The following is a 19,325-nucleotide window of genomic DNA, read 5'->3' on the forward strand; positions in this document are numbered from 1 at the left end:
TCATCAATCCCTTGTCTCTTCCTCCCCAAAGGCAATTAGTACCCAACTTTCTGATTTAGTGCATTTCCTTTCATCTTTCTTTGTCCATACCAACCAATCCGTATCTCCCTCATTGGCCATTATATGGCAGATCAGATCAGACCACATTTGAAGTTTGAGAGAGTATTAGTGCAGGAAGGCGAGTATCAGAGATGTCGGATTGGGGGCCAGTTTTCATAGCAGTAGTGCTATTCATACTTTTGACTCCAGGATTGCTGATTCAGATACCTGGGAAAAGCCGGTTTGTCGAGTTTGGCAATTTTCAGACTAGTGGAGTTTCAATTCTGGTTCATTCCGTCATCTACTTTACTCTCATCTGTATCTTCTTGTTGGCTATAGGAGTCCACATGTATGTTGGTTCTTAACTTGTACCAGTACCAAATTGTGAACTCAGGATTTGATTGTCTCATATACCATTTGCAACATATATCAACTTGATTTGTCATGTACTTTATGTTGTTTTGTTTTTCAATGATCTTTACTGCTAAAAACTGAACTTGCCCCCCCCCCCCTTTCTGAGTTCTAAATTGCATAATTGCACATTCATTCTAATATCCTATTCATTCTAATATCCTATTCAGATGATAAGGTAAAGATTTTAGATTATTCACAGTTCAGAATGTTCACTCTATATATAATTTGATGGACCTGGAGGGGTCGAATTTTATCTGGGAACAAGAGTTCATTTCTAGTATATTTAATGTTTGATGGAATGAAAGAAATCATCTCTATAGTAACATGTATAGCTTGAGCAATAAGTGTGTGTATTGGTTACCAGGCATCTCTGATTTCAGTCTGGTAGTTCTAGAAATAAACTTCAAATTTTGTAGATTGAAATTTTGACATACATAGTTAACCAGAAGCAGCACAGGTAATGGTAATTGAAAATGCATGGGTAAACAGTTGAGTACAGAAGTTTGTACCAGAATCTTTTTAACTCTAATACAGTAGTAGAAAAAACACCAACCTTCATGAGAGTGATGAGACCCTCCCTTTTGCCCATGCTCTTGTATCCAAACTAAGGACTTGATTTTTTTTGCATACCCTTTTGCCTATATTGACAATTTAAGTTACCAGACAAACCAAAACTGTTTACACCGTTATATGCAGATAGGTACATAACAGACTTCTTCATTCTTTTCAAAGCAGAATTTATGAAGGTGTAGAATACATAGATGATGTAGCACCACTGCATAACTAGTACATATGATAACACAGAGAAACTAAATCAGTTTAATCCTTAAAGCACTTACAAAGTTACAAGCTGGTTTCTTATCTTGATGTATTTCCTAAGCATAGATGTGAATGTCAAGCACAACAAGGAACAGAATCATAAGCAAACCGTAGATTACAGTGTGCAAGAACATGGAGGCAATGTTGGTCTTCATGTTCATGAATGCGAAGGGACGCTCCTTCCCCGGCATTTGAAACACCAATCCTGGTGACAAAAATGCAAACAGCGCTGAAGCTATCAGCAGAGCAGCATAGTCTCTCATCCTCAATGAAGTCTTCTCAGTTTGATCAGCTAGCTCCTTACTTTGCAGTTTGCACAACTCAAGCTGAGCAGAAGAATAAAAATAACAGAGAAAGGGCATATAAAAAAGGCTTTGGATGCCAACTAGTGAGTTTAAGTCCTTATAAGAGGGAATAGGAATCCCATGATTAAAGCACCAAGAATTTTCAACCATCCACTCCACTTTCCCTCCTTTCTTTAAAATCTTAATCTCTTGTCATTTGCTTTGTTGGATTGTTGGATAAGGGAAGAGCATCATTTTCTATTGTTTTCAAGGCCAAAACTCATCAACATGACTCTAATATACAAGAACTTGCATTATTAGGTTGTCTGCAATCACTAGAAGCTCCATTAGCATTCAAGAGTTGGCTGTTACATGATTCAATCACTATCCTTTTCACAAATTAAGGGCTGGCAACAACTTGTCCCTATTCAACTTTCTTTGGAATTTCATTCATTTCAATCAAGTTTAGTCAAATAAGAAAAGAATAAAAAAAGATGAAGAAGCTTTGAACTCAGTGGGGGTGCTTCATTATTCCTTTATTCCAAAAACCAAATGCATGGTTTTATTCTGTAACGCAAAGCAGACAACCAAACCTTCAGACTAGCTTCCACACCGTTCCACCTTAGTCGCTTACAATTCAGAATCCCAAGTGTCTTTTATGATAAACACACAAAACTAAAGCCTCTCACTTCGTCCTCATCCTCATTCTGTCACTAAAGGCTTCCATCTTTAGATCTCATTCCGACCCAGTTTGGTTTTTGAAGCTTTAAACTTGAAGGAAATGGCGGACTGGGGTCCAGTACTGATTGGGGTGGTGCTGTTTATCCTGCTGCAACCGGGACTACTCTTCTCGTTGCCCGGAAACGGCAAGCAGGTGGAGTTTGGGAGCATGAAGACCAATGGCAAAGCCATAGCTATACACACACTCATCTTTTTCGCGCTCTATGCCATTCTCATCTTGGCCGTACACGTCCACATCTACACCGGCTGATGATGATCCGGTACTCTCGCGCAGCTTTGGATCTGTGTCTTTGTGTCTCTTTAGCATTAATCTGAGCTTATGTTGTTGTAACCCGTATGATTAGTTTTGAAATGAAGTACATATAAAAGCACAGATCTTTTCTTTTTGGATTTGAATCTCTGGCTTTAAGTTTTGGTGCATAATGTTTGATGTTTTCTTATGGTCTGGGATTTGAGATGCCATTTACTGTGATCTGTGGTGCAATTATCCAATGGGGATTAGAGTCTTTCAATTTATAACCTAGTATTAAGCTCAAGCTCCTTAAATGAACATGGCAACCATAAACGATTAAATAGCCATGCCAAAGAGGTTGGCTAAGCTGGTGTATTGGGTTTGTTGAGCTCAAAGCTCATGATTCAGTAAACAAACTCAGAGTGCTGGGAGTATTAAAAGATTCAACGTGCCACACCTTTGCCACGTTGAGTCAGGAATTTAGGACTAGAAACCTAGAATGAACAAGTCCACCTAGAATGACCGAGTCTACTGTTCATCTATCTAAGATATTGTACTGAAGGAGTGGTCTCAAATTTTAAACTAGGTGCCTGTTTAGGGAAGAGATGTAATTACTCAATTACACACTCTTTCAGTGATCTGGGAATCATATTCTTTAGTTATTGTTTTAGGTAGGTCGTGATGAAATGATGAAAATCTATGGAATTCCATGTAACAACTTCCAGATTTGGATATATCTGTGAAGTGAGTGTGTGGTAATACTTCACACTGTTGTTAGGAAACAGAGATGTCTATAGATATTTTCCTCTATCCATTTTACAAATGCTTGAATAGACAAGCTTCGAGTTAAAATGGTAGCACAAGGGGTTGGTAATTCACCTTGAATCTTCCATTTGAATTTAATTGTAAGGCAATGCCCCCGAACTTAAACTTGCTACTTTTGAATCTTTGATAATGGTCTTGTTTATATCTAATACTATAAAACTCAAAAATAGGGACTCAATAAGATAAACCAGAGCTGGGAGAGAACATAGGGAACAACTTTGTGATGTAGTGCCAGGAAAGATGCAAAGCATAACTATTTTCATTTCATTAAGATACTGCTTCACAATGGGTCAATTTCAAGTAAAACTAGACACACGAGGTAGCAGTAAAACATTAAACAAGGAGCGCCGAACACGTAAGTTCACTTAAGAAAAAACTTTACAATAAATTGGACTCAGAATTGAAGTTTGAATTAGTTGATATGTATGTGAATACCAATTGCAATGATCAAGATAGTCAATATGCAGAAGTATATGATGGCATGAACCAGGATAGCAATCCCGCTCGTCATCATGTTTCCGAACTCCATCACCCGCGTCCTTGCCGGTAATTGGAAGAGCAGCCCTGGCGACAAAAGAATGAACAAGATCACTGCAACACAGACCGGCCCCCAATCAGCACTCATATTTGCTCTACTCTTGCTCTGCTTACAAACTGGAGGTATGTAAACTTGTTGAAATGGGTAGATAGACTGTTGTGATGTCTTCTATTATGTAGAAGAATCGAATGAAGCTTAGTTTCTTAGTGAAGAAGAGAGAGGGATGCCAAACTTAGTGAGAAAGAAGACCTCGGGATTAAAACAGAGGAAAGGTATTAAGAGAAGGTGGTGGGTTTGCTTTATGGAGATGAATACAAGAAAACAAAGGTGTTTGCTTTCATAAGCTTCCAATAAGTGTTTGTTAGAAGGGTGCTTTTCTTGCTTTAGAGATTGATGAAAGGTGGAGTTTTCTTTCCAGAAAGATCTGTAATATAATGTGGCAACAGATGAACTGTAAAGCTATGGTTAGTCTATGCATGTTTGGAATGCTTACCTTGTTTTGTTCGCCTTTCTACAGGAAAGAAAAGCTATAAGAGCATTACAACTATCAAAAGATGAAAACACATGGAAGTGTTACTTCTTTGAGCAATGCAGAAACATGTTTGTTTGAATTGACTAAGGTCAATTTGGATTAGAATCCCAGATGTTTTTGCTTAGATGACCAGGAAGTAGGAATTTGGGCCAAGCTAAGACAAAAGATTTGGCCCTGAGCTAGCTAGTTGATTGGCCCTAAAACAAGGTCCAAATTGATAGTAGAGGCGTCCATAAATCCAAACAAAAGAGAGATCAGAGATGCCGCCCAATGGGGATTGTTGTATCTATCAGAGTAGCATTGTAATGCAACGAATGACGGCCGTCCGAAGATGTCTAAGTTCTAACTTTTAGCTTCGGCGTGGAGTGTGCATTCTCTTTTGTACGTCTTTATATCTAGCCTGACTAGCCCTTCTCTATGTATTGTGCTTCTTTCTTTCATTTCTATACTTGCAGTGCTATTTACAGTACTAGTGACATCTTTTTAACTCGGCAGTGGTAGGGAAAATGGCAGATTGGGGTCCGGTGTTGATAGCGGTGGCGCTCTTCGTACTGCTAACTCCAGGATTGCTGTTTCAGCTGCCGGGGAAAAGCCGAGTGGTGGAGTTTAACAACATGCAGACCAGTGGAGTTTCCATTTTGGTGCACACCATCATATACTTCGGACTCATTACCATCTTTCTCATAGCTATTGGTGTTCACATCTACACCGGCGGCGGCGACTAGCTACTTCAGGCTCTGATTCCACTGCCTTCTGCTGCGATCACTGTTGGAACATTGCATCTGGAGTCTTTTATATATGTATAAATTGGACTGAAACTTGACTCTTGTTGCTTGAATCTGTACTAGGTGATTACGCCCATAATTTTAAAGCACGAAAATTATTGGTTCACAGAGAAGTCTTTCTCTAAGGCAATGAACGATAGACATCTTTGGCACCTCACAATTTCGTTTAAATTGTCACTCTTTTACTTAAGGTCCAATAGAACGCACCACAAAGCACCATCATGGCATCATCGAACATTCATACTTTAACAAGAAAACTCCAACACATATTTCCCATCATCAATTCATTACGTTAAGGTTATTGGATTGTCTGCACTGCAATTTTTACCTCATTGCAGAACGATTCCAATAGAATTGATGGTAATCGGTGAAATTATAGGTTCCCTTGTCCTTTGAATCGCATCAAGCATCGTAGATCCATGTAAAACTCAACTAATCAAACATTAGTTTTATTATACATTTTACTCGCCAAACACAGCTAGCACTGCGCTGGAGAGAACAGGAGAGAGCACACAGGTAGCTTGCTGCACATTACATGACATTGTTACATTACACAAATAAACACACTCCTCCAGATAGCACGAGGCCGTAAGGAGGTTTCTTGCCTCTCTTGTGCCTCGTCAAGCCAAAACACAACGGTGGTTGAAACGGTGCGGTTTGTCACTTAGTCTCTCAAGACTTCCTAGTACCAGTGTCATTAGGAGTTGAGGTGTGGCAGTATCTGCTTTTGCCACGTTGCATGCATCATGCATATGTCCGGTCTAAATTACACACGTATACACAAGCAAGTAATCGTCCCCTAAGGGATCTTAAAACAAATTAAGCATGAGATGTTTGGTCCTGGCACCTCTGATATGCTCATCTGCGTCTCCTTCTCCTTCTCCTTCTCCTTCTCCCTCCATTTCTTCAACTTCATCACCGTTATCATCAGCAGCAGAAATTGGAATTGCCTCTTCCTGGTGCTTCGCCTTCTCCACCATCAGTGCTGCAATCTGAGGCCCCAAAAAAACACGGTGCATCAAGAGTGGATTGTTAAGCACTTAATTCTCAGAATACGAGTACTTGCAGCATAGACCTTAGTGAGTTGAATTAGCTGTGAACCAGCTCCTTATTTTTTGCTTATTATGTGCTAGCTGGCTGCATATGCATGCAATAAACTTTGTTTTCCAGTAGTAGTAATAATAATTGGGATATACAGTACCTGTTGTTCCATATGATCCTTATCTTCTTCCAGCTTCTTTCCCTGTTCTTGCATTACAGACACCAGCAATTACAAGTTAGGCAAACATGTACTATCAATATATTTCTGCAGAGTAGCTGCAATGTCCTCCATTCTGTGATTCCTATACAGATTACTCATTCCATAGTCCATACAATACCTCAAACACTTAACGCACACGAATATCTCACTGACAAGGATTCCTCACTGACAAGGATTCCTTTTTCCCGGAATCAAAAGTCCCCCTCCCCGAAAAACGAGAGATTAATGCACCCCAAACATGCAACAAAATAATGGTCAAACAGCACTGCAATAAGTGCATCCTGGTGTTGGGCATATAAACAGTAGTACATTTTTCAGTCATCTTCCGATATCGAATCGTAACAAATTTCTGTTTGTCAATAAAGCTTCCTTCTGCACTGCAAGGGAAAATTTGGGACACAGCCTCCCATTAACCTCACTGAAGCTCTTGTTGGTTTTAACAGAGCCACAGTAGGTAATATTGTGTCCATTGATCGATAAATAAGATCTCAGACAAGTCAAAATATAGTTTTACAAACGATGATAATCTTGCACTATCTCATGGGCCTATTTTATAAAACCAATCCCTTTATATTCACCTGAACTACTTCTAGTCATCCTCAGTGTAACCAATTTGAGCCTACTTCTAACTTATGATGCATGACTCTTCGAACTCACATTCCATCTTTCTTGAATAGTTGAATACATAGGTAGACAGCTAGCAAGGAAGAAATTACCCTACAAAGATTAATAAAATGACGCAGGGAGATGGCCATACCTTCTCAATGAGACTTGCTATGGTTTCCATCATGAGCTGCATCTGCACCATTTATAAAAGTACTATTTATGTGAGTTTAATCCAGAATCTCACACTTAGCAAAATATAGCATACTATTCTGTCTCTTAAGATCTTAATTCTTGTTATTTAGCCAGATTTTTTATCTATAAGTATATATAACTAATGGAAAAGAAACACTCAGAATCTATATAAATTGGGATTAAAAAACAAAAAATCTGTATAATTGATATAATCTATATCTTCTCTAAATACTTGAAACTTCTACTGGAAACAGGAGACCAGACTTGACAGTGAAAATTCAAACCTGAGAAAATAAACAAACAGAACAGTATTTCGATAGAAATAATTTAAACAACCTTTCTTGATCTTGTTTGTCTTAAAACTGCTTCCAGTTGCTTCTCAAGTTGAGTAAGCTCTGTCACATCCAGATTTTCGATGTTCTGTGCCTCTAGTTCACTGCAAGCACACAAGTACCAATCCAAATCAGTGCAATCATACACATGGCTCGGCTATACCTATAACTACTGCTTGTTCAAGACAATTCGATCAATTACCTTTGCATCATTTTCAGGGACTTCGTAGTGCATGCATCATTACCAGGAAATTCCAAATGATGCTGCGGGCAGAGGGCAACACATTCAGAGTGTAAGAACTAACAAAAGATGGTGTAATAAAGGAAAGACAACCTCTCACTACAAAACCTGAACTACTATTGGTCATCACCACATATTTCATATTTCTACTGTCTGGCTTACATTCTTTATCTTTTGTTTTTATTCATGTTTCTTAAGAAGGATGTTCACTTCAAAATGGTGAAGAAGTACGATATCCCTACAATAACAATTCACTAGCAACTGTATAGTATCTCTAACAGTCTTTACCAGTAATTAGAGATTGTAGCTTCATAGTTCAGCGCATGACCGCCTAGGCATTATCGTAGAAAATGTATTTCCTCTTGAATTGATCATTTACAGAATTTAAAATATATAGGATATTACAACCTCAATCTTCCAATCTACGATAACTACCATATCAAATCTGATCCTATAATACAGATAAACACAACTATGACAAACAAGGTTTAGGCGTTAATCGGGCGGACAGCTAAAAACCAGCGCCCAGAGGATTAATCGGCCCAAAATCTAGGCGGCCAAGGATCTCCGAGCGCCTAGGCGGGGATTTTAGAACATTGATGACAAATATCAAAACTGATGCTAGAATTACAATCACAGATCCATGATTCAAGCCATGATATTAGTGCTATTAGATGTGGAAGATTCTGGTTCATTAACAATTATGCTGCCAGTGATAAACAAGCAAAGATACTACAGTTGCTTCGAAAACATATGCCTTTCCGTCAACTTTTTTAAATTGTAATCGTTTTATCTCAGTGATAACAATCTCCATTCATTTCAGTTGTTAAGGGATCATGAGCACCATTTTCACTGTATATACTAGATTTTATATGTAATACTGTGGCTGTGCCAACTTCATGCAAAGCTAAAATGCTTCTAACCTTGGAATTCTTGGAAACAGCAACTTCCTCCTCAGTATGTATCTGGTAACGCTCGAGAACATTTCCTAAGCTGAAGCAGAAGAAAACTTTGTTAGGAGTACAAAAATGGAATGTAGTCTCCTAATGGTACAAAGGTTCATACTAATTAGTGCTATTTTATGGATATATATATATCTGAAGCAAACATGGAACGGTAATAGACTTTCAAGTCTAATTGTACAGGGCTATATTGTCAAATTGTTCTTCAAAAGCATGCATACAAAAGCAGTACAATCTAGTTTAGAACTTCTGACAAACAAGAACATTGGCTGAATATTTTTCTTTTCCTTCAACTTATGTCATATTCAATGTGAGCTGTAAAAAGGAATGCCAATTTCAGTCATACGAGATAGGCGGCATTGCGCCATTAAAGATCTACAGTTTTAGGCTGACAAGATGCATATGCGAATCCAAAGGATAAAGGCGGAAGGTGGTGAATGAAGCGCATCTCGTCGGATGAATGCAAGATGGGAGAACTCACACCAATGTCTGTTGGAAAGAACACCTCGGATGTCGTTAAGTGTTTACTTATGAAACTTAAGGCGGATGGAGCTATCGATAGGTACGAGGAGAAGTTAGTCTCCGAGGGTATATTAACAGGCACGGACCCAGGCTATGCCTTGGAGGACTCAAGTCCCCCCTAAATCCAGACAATAATATACCAAGTACACATTATATATAGATAAAAAATACATATGCTTTAGTTTTGTAAGCTTGGTTTTGGTGTTTTTTTAATATCAAGTCCACCCAAATTCAATTCTCAACAAATGCAAGCCTTTAGAGTCTTTTTTCCCTGTACATTCATATTGGCCTTTATTTCTTCAACATGTTTTCCATTTTATTTTCATTGGTTATTAATTTTAATTAAGCTATTTGCTCAATGAAAAAGAATTCTTTTCAGCAATTGATTAAATTAATAGTAATTTTAGATGGATTGCTATTTTCACATCAATAAAGTATATACCTAATGTAATATCATTACATATTTCATGCGCTATAGAATTTTATCATTTCAGTCATTATAAGAAAAAATATCATGTCCCCCGAGATATAAATCCTGGATCCGTCAGTGGGTATATACGTTACGGAATTGGTTATGAAATTATGTTTAGACCAGTAGCAAATGTCAACACCAGTTTGACTTTTAATTTCACTAGCTTGCGACTAAGGGTTGGCCTTTGGCCTTTTTTACGACAGTTTGATGAGAAATGTTTTTCTGAATGGAAACTTAGACACAGTTTCCAATACCCTTAATATTGGCAAAGACTGTAATTATGGGAAGTCTTTTTAGTGGTTGAAACAGCTTTCTATAGTTGGATTGGGTGGCGCACGTTCTATGCACGGGGTTTGCGGGGGGGGGGGGGGGAGATTTTATAGGGTTACAAACTAGATTTTTCCCTCCATCCATTTCCAATTATTTTGAACTGTGAACATCATATTATTTTATCATATAATACTTATGTTTTGAATGATATAATACTTATGTTTTGAATGAGGTTTAATGACAATTGAAAAGGGCTTATTGCTTGAAAAAATGACAAATTAGGAGTTATGGGTAGACAGATAGTCATTGGGGTGGTGATGAGACCGATTATCATGCATCTAGGTATTTTATGTTTGTTAGGCATCATGATAACATGTCTGGATTGTTTTTCGTTGAAATAGTTCATAGTGATGCATGATTTGACTGAACTAAGCAAGTGGAGGAAGATAAACAACTCATTAAATCAATAAAAAACATGCATGAAAAATCAAATGATCTATTTGTGTATACCATATTTTCTTACAAAAAATATCAAAGAGAGTGTTTGACAACACAATTTCGGCATGATGTGTCTTACATGCACCAGCTAATCAAGTAGAAATGTACTTTCCTATTATCTACAGCTAACATATTCTGTATAGTTGTAAGAATAATGTGTGTGTGTGTGTATATATACACACGTCGAAATTTGATTCTAATGCATCATCTTCAGTTTTTTCTGCATATGATGAGATGTCTCCTATTTGTAAAGAGCGATCTCTAATTAACTCGGCATCTCCTAGTTCAAAGAAATTGGTTGTCCTCATAAAGCTTACCCCCGTATGCTTTTCCAAAACAAAAAAAAAACAAAAAAAAAGGTGGGAGGCACTGCTTAATGCGCATATGTGGTTCAAATACCCTTTTATATTACCACGTGTCTGAAACTATGTTTATTTTAGGGTTTTGGGATAGATCTTCTACCTCTCTCCAAAGTCCAAACCAAGGGACCCTCAAACTAGATATACAATATTTTTCAAAATTCATTTGGGACATGATTAAAAGATACTATATTATTTTTTCCAATGCATTAATCTGATTCCCACTTGCTTTCCACTTTATCATTCTGCTGTCTTCTAGTAGGTGAAATTACATAATACGAGATTTTTCACTTTTTTCTTTTCTAATTCTTGTTTCCCAGTACTTCCTCAAAACGAAACAAAAATCTTGCTTACCAGTGGAGAAGCTAATGTAGCTTCCCAACTATACTTAGTTCTCCATTTTGCTACTCAGTTTTTCTTTGTTTATATTTTCTGCTTCGTTTACTGAAGTACAGACCTTGTGCCTCTTGCTACTCTTAAATAAGATTTTTTTTGTTATTCCAGAATTGCTCAAAGGTTCAAATTCCTTTTGACACTATATAATTTATACATACCTCTGCCCTTCATGGAAGTGAACAAAATCTTCTCTTATTTCTACAATAAGAATTTTAGAGACCTAAATTCTCGTGGCATATGGTGGCAAATGTGCCATTTTATGTACATTTGGGCGGCTGTGAAATTAAAACAATATATTAAATCAATATAAGTTATTCACCAAAAAAATTGAAACTGTTTGAAGTGTTAAATGTTTCAAAATGCGCCAACTTGGTTTGTTAACTATAACCCTTAGTAGGCCTCATTATAGAACATGTCAAGGCAAGGAAATGACCCTATATAGTTTGGCCTATGAATGTTTTCACACATGTCAACCTCTTAAGTCAAGTCCTTAATTTAATTATACTCCAACTCTAACATATCCCTATTTACAACAATACCTTGGTTATACTCGGCCCCCAATTAGACTATTTTTTGGTCTTTCAACTAGACAATTGAAAAGGGGATAGTTAAAAAAATATCCTATCCCTATAGTGTGTCCCTTCTTGGGTCCGTTAAAGTGTGAAGAAATCAAATTATTGAGTTTTCAAAGAAGAGAATCACATTCTAGGTATTTGATTTCCCTATTACTTTTGTTCCGATCTCTATGTAGACGGTTACTCACAAAGACATTGGCAAAATCTTACAGAAAAATAGGAGGAGAAACTGAAAAGATGGAGAGCAGATTACCTAAAATGAGGACAGTGTTATCATATCACTCGAGGTCTAATCTGACAATTATTATAGATATTGTTGCTATTTGATTTGAAATACGGATTCGAAGGATCACAAGTTGGTTCATTGATTTTAGATTTATACAAGAGAGGTTGCAATTGCCGTAGGACTTCGTGAAGTTTCATAAGGTTTGAATTTGGCGCTGATCCATTCAGTTTATGGTTTTCGATTTATTTGTCATTCCTCCTAACATGTGCTTATGTATGGATGAATTTGAGAAGCTAATCCCAAAGTCCCAACTATGCTTAAGAGTTATCTTTGTCACGAAATACTCGTTTGAAAGAGAAAAGTAACACTTTCTATGTCTTGCCATAAAACAATTTCAAGTTAATTATGTATAGCAAAATGTTGCAGTATGCATGTCCTAGAAAAAAGAACATGGTCATCCTGAGTGCATTTCAAAATCATTCAGTCTATTTCCTTTATTAAATATTTTATAATGCTTAATTGTGTTACTTGAGTACAGATTAAATATTTTCCCTCGTTCTTCCATGTATCTTCACAGCTATAGTAAGTGAAAGGGTCGTGCTCGCGTGTGCAAGAATACTAGTTATCTTGAAGTGAGCTATTTGTTGAGTGTCACATATCGTGTGTGTGAACTAATATGTGAAAAAAAATATTTTGATGTCTCCAACAAATTACGCACTACGATTAGATTTGCACATTTTTTTATAAAAAACAAAATAAAACTGAATTTATATTATAGTTATTAGTATTTACATGTGAGTTGAAAAGTCAATTAGAAAAAGAAAAAAGATAAAGATGCATTTAGCTATTATTTCAAGCGTGTAAATAGAATTCCCCTTATATTTTTCCTCTTTTCACCAAAAAACACAATGAACTCGTTAATCGTCTTCTCCAAGCATTCGTCAATAAAGATACCGTTTGTAATTTTGATCATACATATAATTTCCTAGTACTAGTTGTATATGATTGTGAACTCATAAGTTTCATTTATATGTTATTATCGCTAAGTTAGTTAAACAAATCAAACTCGTATTATATAAGATCGCTGGAGCACCGCAAATTTATGGTATGCTAATGGTTTATTGAAATGAAAGTCATATTGATGTGAGACATCAGGTTCAGCCAGGCATGCACGGATGCCTTCTGTCCTAAGCTCCGGTAAAGCTGTTAAGACTTGACCAGCTTAGGGAATATTGGCAGCAGAAGAAATCAACTAAATAAAAGAATATTTGGCCTCTCACTCGATTGGCCACCTTCACTACCAGTGACGGAGCTTAGTGTAACATGACCTGGGCGGTAGCCCGTACAACAATCCTAATCACTTCAATTTATGTATGTACGAATAATGCTAATCAATGCTTTTTTCTGTAAACAGCCCAGTCAATCAAAATAGTTACTAAATTAACGTATTAATTTGTTCATAATTTAACCCACATTTCTAGCTAGTTACATGAAAGTCTATTAATGTCAATCATCTCATAATCCTGCTATTTTTATCATTGATAAAAGAAATATACCATATAAATCCTAATTCATATACTAATATCCGGACTATGTGATGTTTTTTTAGTCATTTAAATCGTATTAGTTACTGTATTTTTTTCTCAATATAAATTATTTTATACAGTATATTACTTACCGACTACATATTGAAATATTATTTTATGGGAAAAAACATATATTATCGATATAATATTTTTGAGATTGAAGCTCAAGATAAATTTAGCCCAGGATATTTTAGAATCCTGGCTCCCTCCGTCCATCACTATCTCATAAAATTCCTAACCCAGGTATATACGACCAACTTCATTCCCCAACCCAAAAGCCACCGCTCGAGATTGATAGTTTATGTTCTAGCTGTATATCGAAGTTAACCACAAAAAAATAAAACAAAAACATGACAGAAAGAAGATACATCTTATACTTCACAGAAGAAGGTCGAATACATGCATATATAATAAAAAACACTATTGTCCGAATACATATACGAAATGACCATGAACACGATGATCATCTTGGGCATGAAGAACACAAAAGCTAGCCTCGATAGCTCTAGCTAAAATGGTTCATGCTTATCAACGGAACTTGACGATAGAGCTAGCTCCAACATCTCTGACACACAGTACTCGACAAACATAGTAGCAGAACATGATGAAATTCTGGCCAGCTGCAGAATATGAAGAAATCCTAGCCAGCAGTTCAGCATTACAATGGCCGAAATTAAGCTGTTTAGCTAATTAGATAGATAGTGCGAGTTTTTTTTTTGGTATGAGAAATAGTGCGAGCTTTTTTTTTGGTAAAACACTAAACTCAGAACAAGATTTCATGTATACGTTGTAAATCAACGGTTGACCAACGTACGGTACATATCTACATACAATAGCAGGCAGCAAAGCAAAGCAAAGCAAGGCAGCCAAGCCAGCACGATCTTAGTGGCTAGATATGTATATGTATATATATAGAATATAGAAAAGTACTAATCAAGTGGTTGAAAGCAAAATTTTGGCTAAGCAAAAATTAGCAAACGAGATCGGACAGCGTACCTATCGCCGCTACAGAACTCGTACAGCCTCCCTTTGGCGGAGAAGATGATGAGCCCAACCTCGACGCCGCACAGGACAGAGAGCTCGCGAGCCTTCTTCATCAGCCCAGTCCTTCTCTTCGAGAAGGTCACTTGGCGCCTGATCTTGTCCTCGATTCGCTTCAGTTGCACCTTCCCTCTCCCCATTTCCGCTTCCTGGGCAAATCGTAATTCGTCAAAAACCCTAACCCTAGCAAACAGTGAGCTTAGCACTAGCAGGAGTCGAGAATCTGAGGAAAGTGAGGTCAAAGAGGGGCTTTTATAAGCGGAATCGGCAACGGGAACCCGGTCGTGAAACTGATTGGCTGGAGCGGTCAGTCGGTGACTTTGGGTTTTTGATTTTTACGGACACTTCTCTCCCTCTCTGTAGTCTATACTAGTTTTAACCCTTAAACCCAATCTCGTCTGGAAATTATACGATACATCTACTCTCCGCCACGTGTAACCATCATGTAAACTCCAATCCCCTCCCCCATGAGAGGGACGGAGAGAGCAAAAAAAGGAAAGTATCCGGAGTAAATAGATCTAATAAAAGAAATTTACTGATGATGATGGTGTTTGCTTGGATTGGGATGGGACGGCCTCGAAGATATTTAAGGGCTGCCACGTCGGCAACAGTACTACCGGCACGTGTTAGTTGGGTTAGTGGAAAGCCCAAAAAGAGGTTTTGGTATCATGGAAGATTGGAAGGGATATATTGGGAAAAGAAATTTCAATTTTGTCGAATTCTAATTTTGCTATAAATAGCATCATCTGCTGTTGGCTGTGCTTTGCCTCGGTGGACCAGGAAGAGCTGCCTTAATTGGTCCACGTGGCGGGACTAGTGAACCTAGTTTCACTATGCCTTTCGCGAGTTTTGAGTTGGAAGTGTCCCATCGTCGTTCCAGAAATGTTCCACGTCTTTCCTTTAATGGTAAAAATACTCTGCAAGACTGGTGGTGGTGGTGATGGTGGGGGTGGATCTCTCAGAGCCTCAGAGTACCGAAATGACCCTTTGGCCCTCGGTTCTCTCTGTGGAGATATTGATTCGATCATTTCGGCCTAAATATCTTTTTCCGCTTTTTCACGCATCCTTATAAGAACGCCCATCGGGTCCCGCCCATATCGATCCGAAATCGAAGCGGCTAAACCCTAACCGGGTCACCTTTAGGTTCAGTTCCAACTCTATCTAAACGGCCACCTTCACACCTTCCCAGTTTCCCTGACCTCTGCTCAGTACAGGAAAGAGAGCTTATTGGCCGAGATGAATCACAAAACCAATTCTCAGGTTTCCTTCCGATAATGCGTTATCGATCATTGTAGTCATAGGCTCAACCCACACCTGGCTTTAGGCCCAGTTTCCTACGTATAATTCTACCGGAACCTTTCCCCTGACATCTGATCAGTCTCAGTACGGGGTGACATGTTGCAACCGGAAAGAATGCTGGGCCAAGAAGGATCACAAAACCAAACAAGTCGATATCTATCATGCATTATAGTTTTAAGCATTGATACTACTTTGATACGTTAAGAATATAGTTCGATGGCCTAAAACCTAATTCGTCCCAACGCATTCAAAAGCTTCTCGCATGTGATGCAAATGTAATTAACACATAAGAGATGACAAAATTAGGATTTTAGAGGACACTCTTAAATAGGGAAACTGTTGGACTTAAAAAAGCATGGTGCTTTTCCGAATGACGAATGCATAAATTATAGGACAGGAAAGCTATAGGAGATGCTCAAAACTAAATATATGCACTTAACACCAACTGTGAGCATCAATACTAGCATAGCTGGAAAAAGCTTGCAATAGTTTCATTGAGAAACTATACCTTATATATGTTCCCTATCTTGTGAGCTTATTGGATATTGTAAACTTTAAATTCTTCCACAAAAGGCACCATGATCATGATAACTGATAAAGTGGTGCACTATTGGTTTTCCATAGACCATTACATCAATACACAATATTTTCTCTGTCTTCAAGCTCGTTTTCCCTTGGTTCTATGTTATTCACAATTTTGATCGAGGCAAGTATCTTTCACTATAGTAGCTAGCTAGCTAGTTTATGGTTGCAATTTTAGAGGCCTATGTGTACGTGGATTTGTAATTATATACATAACATACATATCGACATATCGTCACAGATCAATGCAAAAGAACACTAGAGAGGAAGCAAAAGTATTAATAATTAGGAAAATATACCTAGCTACGATGATGCATCATAAGAGCATGTGAAGTTAAACACAAGTAAAACAAATAATAAGGGAATGCACCATGTCTAATGCACACACACTACAATGCTAAGGCTTCCCCGGAAATTTTCCAATACTCCCGGATGACCATGTGACAATTTCCAATGGTACTTCTCGTCTGTTATATTTTGACACGTTGATTTATTTCACCAAAATTATAATTTTACGTATTTTTATTATTTGTGAAATTACCTATCATGGGTATTGATGATTTTGAATTAGGATTTAGAGTTTAGAGTTTAGAATTTAAGATTTAGGGCTTAGGGTTTAGAGTTTAAGATATTAGAGTATATGGTATAAGGTGTAAGGTTTAGGGTTTAGAGTATTAGTGTATGGTGTAAGGTTTTAGAAAAGAAAAAAACTCAAAATAATCTTCACAAAATGGTTTAAATATGAATTTTTTAAGTAAATCTTGCGTGACAAAATATGATTGGAAATAAGGACTACTGGATATTGCCACATAGTTCTCTGAGATAACTGAAAAAATTCTCGGCTTCCCTTAGCTAAACTAAGTAAGTGCAATAAGGGCAAGAAATGTACTAATTACAAATAATAAACTAAAATTCATGAAATCCTTGAAAGTAAAACATTAAAACATTAAACAAAATATCAAGTATGAAATAGTTCAACATAAAAGATCCGCCCCATCTATTAAGTACACAAATTTTGCCAAGGAAAACAATAAAACTAGAACAACCAAGTCTGAGGCTAACCTTATTGATCATAAATATAAGAGGCTGAAGCTAAAGTTAAGAACTTTGAGTATCTTTTCATGTTTTTTTTGTTTTCATGTATGGAGTTTAGTTTGTTTTTGTTTTGGTTACTTTGCTTTGTTACCGAAACCATGCTTGTCATGGTGTAGATATTATTTTTCTTGCATCGTGCGAAAGTGTTTAGATAGTTGGTCTATCCTAAATCATAAACCTTAAATCCTATGTATCATTATGGTATATGTACCAGAAAGCTCTGTCTCCTGAAATAGGTGATAGCGGGTGAATATGTAATGACCTTCTTAACTTGTGTTTGTCTTATTAAATGAATTCTTATTTCAAAAAAAAAACTTAAAGAGTATCTAAAAGCATGTGTCTTGATTTCAAATAATCATATAAAACAGTATGAATTAAATCAATGATCATCTCTACCATCACGTTATTATACAAACACGGAAACACCTAATATCATCTAAAATCATGTATCTTCCCTCTGAGGTATTTCTACGAACACCTACTAAGCATAAACCATAAAGTTTCCAAAAGAAAATTCAAAATTCCAATGCACCGAAATCACATAACAAGCATACAAAATCAATCAAACATTCTCATATCCACCGAGAGAAGAATGAATTTCAGAATCATGGGTCTGGATGCTCCTATCATCACTGCTTCGGAGGAGACCGAGAAGACATTCAATGCTCTGACCTGTACTTATAACCGTGACGTACACCAAGGTCATGGCTTCCACTCCGGTAGAGTGAAGGAGTACCCAACTTCATTCACCCGTACTTACAACGGAGACACCAAGGCCATGTGTTCATGATTAACATGTCCGAGCTCAAGTCAGGGGACATCAAGGAGCAGGTGGAGGAAGATATGATCAGCGACAAGAGGAATAGGGAGGTAAGTTCACGAGGGGGTTAAGTATGTGAGGATGGAGAAGAGGGTTGGTAAGTTTCAACTATTTGCCTAGTAAGTTTTGAGTTTACTAATGTTGAGAATGCGAGTGCCTATCTATTATTAAGTATTTTCCTAGTGAGTTTGATCACTAAGGCACGAAACGCCTTATCAATTGGCAAAATGACAATGATACTTTCTAGGGTGTGCCTAAAATTAGGTAATGCATCTCACATCCTTGACGTCTCAATATTTGATAGTTAATAGATCAATAACACAATTTTCAAATACACTTCTCTAACATCAAAGATTCAAGCATAAGAGTATAACATACATATTTGTATTCGTGTTCTAAACGAGTTCGTCTAAAATGTCTCATCTCCAACCTCATAATCACCATGGAAGAAGTTACCAGTTGCAGGATTGTTTTTCAGGGAGACGTGGAGTAAAAGAGAGTGCAAAAATGTAGGTGTTTTATTTCATTTTATATTTTTATATACATTAAAAATATTTATCTATGTTGAAAAAAAGATGGAACTTATCCGTCTTTACTAGTAAAGAGTATACCGGAGCTAAACAAACTTTTAAGCTCCAAAATTGTTAGTTTGCCGCTTAATCTTGTAGAGGAAATTGCTTCCGTCTCTATTACTATTAGAGACCATTTAATTCATCTCTATTATTATCAGAGACATAGAATACACAACTGTCACTAATAAAAACGATACACTTTTATTAAT

The 19,325-nt window shown here is 37.1% G+C and overlaps 4 protein-coding genes across 7 annotated transcripts; 2 read left to right on the forward strand and 2 right to left on the reverse strand.

The window, feature by feature from the left end:
- The first annotated feature begins 144 nt into the window (after positions 1–144).
- Positions 145–2,693, forward strand: LOC126800613 (uncharacterized). The gene is made up of 3 exons (XM_050528007.1): positions 145–392; positions 966–986; positions 2,335–2,693. Exons 1-3 carry the CDS (start codon positions 192–194, stop codon positions 2,545–2,547), a joined length of 435 nt encoding a protein of 144 aa, XP_050383964.1. The 5' UTR covers positions 145–191; the 3' UTR covers positions 2,548–2,693.
- LOC126800608 (uncharacterized) lies at positions 958–1,696 on the reverse strand. The gene has a single exon (XM_050527998.1). The coding sequence runs from the start codon at positions 1,632–1,634 to the stop codon at positions 1,329–1,331; it is 306 nt and encodes a 101-aa protein (XP_050383955.1). The 5' UTR covers positions 1,635–1,696; the 3' UTR covers positions 958–1,328.
- On the forward strand, positions 2,423–5,352 carry LOC126800609 (uncharacterized). Of its 4 annotated transcripts, XM_050528000.1 has the most exons (3): positions 2,423–2,557; positions 3,822–4,014; positions 4,920–5,352. In XM_050528000.1, the coding sequence occupies exons 2-3, from the start codon at positions 3,867–3,869 to the stop codon at positions 5,147–5,149; spliced, it is 378 nt and encodes a 125-aa protein (XP_050383957.1). In that variant the 5' UTR covers positions 2,423–2,557; positions 3,822–3,866; the 3' UTR covers positions 5,150–5,352. The 4 variants fall into 4 exon arrangements, with proteins under 4 accessions (XP_050383957.1, XP_050383956.1, XP_050383958.1 ...); XM_050527999.1 differs by lacking the exon at positions 2,423–2,557 and having other exon boundaries at positions 3,734–4,014; XM_050528001.1 differs by lacking the exon at positions 2,423–2,557 and having other exon boundaries at positions 3,734–4,014; positions 4,938–5,352.
- A 293-nt stretch (positions 5,353–5,645) lies between these two features.
- On the reverse strand, positions 5,646–15,081 carry LOC126800612 (truncated transcription factor CAULIFLOWER A-like). The gene is made up of 7 exons (XM_050528006.1): positions 14,704–15,081; positions 8,765–8,834; positions 7,803–7,864; positions 7,605–7,704; positions 7,228–7,269; positions 6,411–6,452; positions 5,646–6,201 (listed from the first exon to the last, which is right to left on the reverse strand). The coding sequence occupies exons 1-7, from the start codon at positions 14,886–14,888 to the stop codon at positions 6,019–6,021; spliced, it is 684 nt and encodes a 227-aa protein (XP_050383963.1). The 5' UTR covers positions 14,889–15,081; the 3' UTR covers positions 5,646–6,018.
- Between the last annotated feature and the right edge of the window lie 4,244 nt (positions 15,082–19,325).

This window comes from Argentina anserina, chromosome 6 (assembly GCF_933775445.1).
Source record: "Argentina anserina chromosome 6, drPotAnse1.1, whole genome shotgun sequence".
Taxonomy (NCBI): Eukaryota; Viridiplantae; Streptophyta; class Magnoliopsida; order Rosales; family Rosaceae; genus Argentina; species Argentina anserina.